Raw genomic sequence first — 3,202 nt, 5'->3', positions numbered from 1 at the left:
CGACTCTCGAGCTGCGAAGACAGTGGCTGGTTAAAATACGACGCGATAACTTAACAATCTCCTCTCACTCCAAGGTCTGCAGTCGTCACTTCGCTACGGATCAACTAATAGAGCCAAAAACCCTTGATGGCCGTAGGAGGCTTGTGAAAGGTGCTGTCCCAACTCTGTTTGAGTGGAATCACTTCACTGCTCAAACACCGCGGGCTAGTGTTTGGGAGAGAAGGGAGCGGCCCACTGAACCAGTCTCTCGGGAGGAGCAGGAAGAGCACATCGATGTCCGTGACCATGATTACTGTTCAACCCCTGAACCAGCTTCACTGGACATGTCCTCTCAAGCTACAGAAGACAACTCCAAAACAGTGGAGGATCTGCAGAAGCAACTGCAGGAGTTAAGAGTCCAGCGAGAGTTTTGCTTACAGCGGTTTGCTGGACAACATCCGATTCTATACCAGGTAATGTTTTGGCTAAATTCTATCCAAGTTTTTGAGATGGGTTAGCTTATAAAGAATCCTGTTTACCTGCCGTTTGACTGCTGACTATTTGCATGCAGTGTTGGAATAAGTAGGCTACTCAACTTAACTGAAGTATAAGTACAAATACTATGGTTTGAAAATACTCCTGAACTGAACATGTAGAATAATAAATCATGTGTTTTCATAAGTAACTAGAAACTATGAAGGTTAACTAAATGTGGTGGAGTAAAACATACTAATACTAACAACATACTGATAATACTTTACTACAAGTGGAAATCTTCAAAACCTTACCAAAGTAAAAGTACATGTCAATATCCACTGCGTTTCTCCCAGTTGCACACTTAAGAATGAAGAGTAAAAGTAGTCATTCTGTGTAAAATGTTCCCTGTATGTTTTAGATTATTATTACTGCTACTTTAATGTAGTTGTTACATGTTACTGCTGTATATTACTATACCTGCACCAAGTGCCTTCTTAATCAGTCTATTTGAATTGTAATGTATTATAGCAAACAAGAGGAAAGCATTAGCCCATGTGTTACAGTTAACGAGTCAATTAATGACTGACATGTGTCTTTTGTGTACAGATTCCCGAGCTATAACCACCTGATGGCCTTCTGGTTTTTGATTGAGCCTTCCATTTATCAAATGGTTCGTGTTACAAGAGCGATATCAGCTGCCAAGAGGAATGAAGAAGTGGTTACACACGCACGTCCATCAACGGTAGGCTACGTTTCTTTTAACACACAATCTAAACACAAACTGAAGGGAAAATGTTTCTCCGACATTTCATTGCTTTCGTGTAGGCTAAAAGGCTATAGTACTCAATCCTTTTTGAATACATCAGAGAACTAAAACAACTTAATGTTTTTCCCATGGTGTGCTACACTCATGACATTAATATAGTACCCTTTTTTTGTTTATCTTCCAGAGACAGCTGCTTCAGCCAATTGACGAGTTCTTCCTTTTTCTCTGCTTCCTGTCGGTGGGTTTGAAAGAGAGGGACCTTGCAAACCGCTTCAACGTACACCAGTCCACTGTGAGCCGCATCATTGCAACATGGACGAGTTTTCTTACAACTTTATTGGGGTCACAGTGCATCTGGCTTACACCTGCAGAAGTTCAAGCCCACCTCCCAGAGGCATTCAAAGATTTCCCAGACACACAGGTGATCCTGGATTGCACAGAGCTAAGGTGTCAAACACCATCCTCACTCCTCCTCCAAAGTGAAATGTATTCTACATACAAATCTCACTGCACCATGAAAGCCCTGGTTGGCATAGCCCCACATAGCGTAGTGACATTTGTTTCCAGTCTGTATGGTGGTTCTGTCAGCGACAAGGAGATTTTCAAACAATCTGGAATAGCTGCGTTGTTGACTGAAAACATGGCAGTGATGGTAGATAAGGGCTTCCTGATCAGTGATTGCTGCAAATGCAAGGTGTACTGCCCACCTTTTCTGTCAAAGCAGAAGCAAATGCCAGCCTATCAGGTGAGGGAGACACAGGCCATTGCCAGACTGAGGGTTCATGTCATTAGGAGGATAAAAGAGAACAAACTTTTTGATGGTGTCATCCTCCTGTCCCATGCCTACAACATCAACCAACTGTTTGCAGTAGCATGTATGCTGTCAAACTATCAGAACAAAGCACTGGTCAAGAAATGGGTGAAATAAGACAAGATGATGACACCTGTGCAGGTAGCTGTGATTAAGCTGGGTGAGCACACCGTAATCCTGTGTTGCCTGACACACGCTAGTGTTTTGTTTGAATAAATGGTAAATAGCAAATTACAATGCGTTGATGATTTCTTACAAATGCAATGATTTACTATTCATTACACAAATCACTTCACTTTATTGTATTTTTAAATACAATTGTATATTTATTTACATATATGAAATGTGACAAACAATATATATCAAAAACAAAATATTGAAATCACATTTTGTTGTCATTCAGAACACATGATTGAGGGATTACCTCCTAAAAACAATGACGGCTGAGCCAGGGTCTAGCAGCTAACTGCTTACAGAGTTAACAATGGCTACAGTGCCCACTACTTTTTTAATGACAGGTACTTCGGCATGTATGTGTAAAAAAAAAAAAAGTCTACTTTTTCTCTGATTGCTCTTTGCACTTCTGGATCTGTGTATATTCTTTGCACCAGGTAGTCCTCTTGTGCCCACACTACAAAATCACACCACTGCATGCCAGATACAAGAAGTTGACCCTGTACTTGCCAGTAATAGGCATGGCTTATCTTGAGTTTAGGGGAGCCACATTCTATCTGCACATATTTGCAGTCGACATAATTTGGGACATTGGGACATTTGAATTCAACAAGGCCAAATTGGGGATATTCTGTTGGGTCAAAAACAACTCCATCAGGGGAGGCACCAAGCCAGGGCGTAGAGGGGTGAATGACAAGGCCACAAGGGGAGTAGTTCACGTTTGCCAGTCTACTGTATTCAGCTGCTACTGTGGGCTCCATCTCGGCACCTCTCCTCATTTCTGCAGTCTGCCTTGTACCTTTGAGTATTCGCTCTGCAAGAGAGTTAGCAGAGCTCTCACCTCTGACGTGACAAATCTCTCTAAACCTAGAGGCAGTAACCCTGGGTTTGCGGAGCAGATGCCACTCTGAGCTAGAGCTTTGCTCACGGGTAGCCTCCTCAATTTTGTGAGACATTTCCAAATCAACAGATAAGCTGTTCATATGTAGTTGCTC

The 3,202-nt window shown here is 42.1% G+C and overlaps 1 protein-coding gene across 1 annotated transcript; it reads left to right on the top strand.

The window, feature by feature from the left end:
• The first annotated feature begins 934 nt into the window (after positions 1–934).
• LOC117552098 lies at positions 935–2,267 on the top strand. The gene is made up of 2 exons (XM_034225333.1): positions 935–1,198; positions 1,407–2,267. The coding sequence occupies exons 1-2, from the start codon at positions 1,085–1,087 to the stop codon at positions 2,148–2,150; spliced, it is 858 nt and encodes a 285-aa protein (XP_034081224.1). The 5' UTR covers positions 935–1,084; the 3' UTR covers positions 2,151–2,267.
• Positions 2,268–3,202: the final 935 nt, after the last annotated feature.

Source organism: Gymnodraco acuticeps, unplaced genomic scaffold (assembly GCF_902827175.1).
Source record: "Gymnodraco acuticeps unplaced genomic scaffold, fGymAcu1.1, whole genome shotgun sequence".
Classification (NCBI taxonomy): domain Eukaryota; kingdom Metazoa; phylum Chordata; class Actinopteri; order Perciformes; family Bathydraconidae; genus Gymnodraco; species Gymnodraco acuticeps.
Note: the sequence above shows the minus strand (reverse complement) of the source record. Positions and strands in the feature narration are given on the sequence as shown.

Excerpts from the sequence above, each read along its gene's own strand:
- LOC117552098 (XM_034225333.1), top strand. The coding sequence starts at position 1,085 with ATGGCCTTCTGGTTTTTGATTGAGCCTTCCATTTATCAAATGGTTCGT. Across the intron at positions 1,199-1,406 it reads CACACGCACGTCCATCAACG|AGACAGCTGCTTCAGCCAAT; the intron begins GTAGGCTACGTT and ends TTTATCTTCCAG.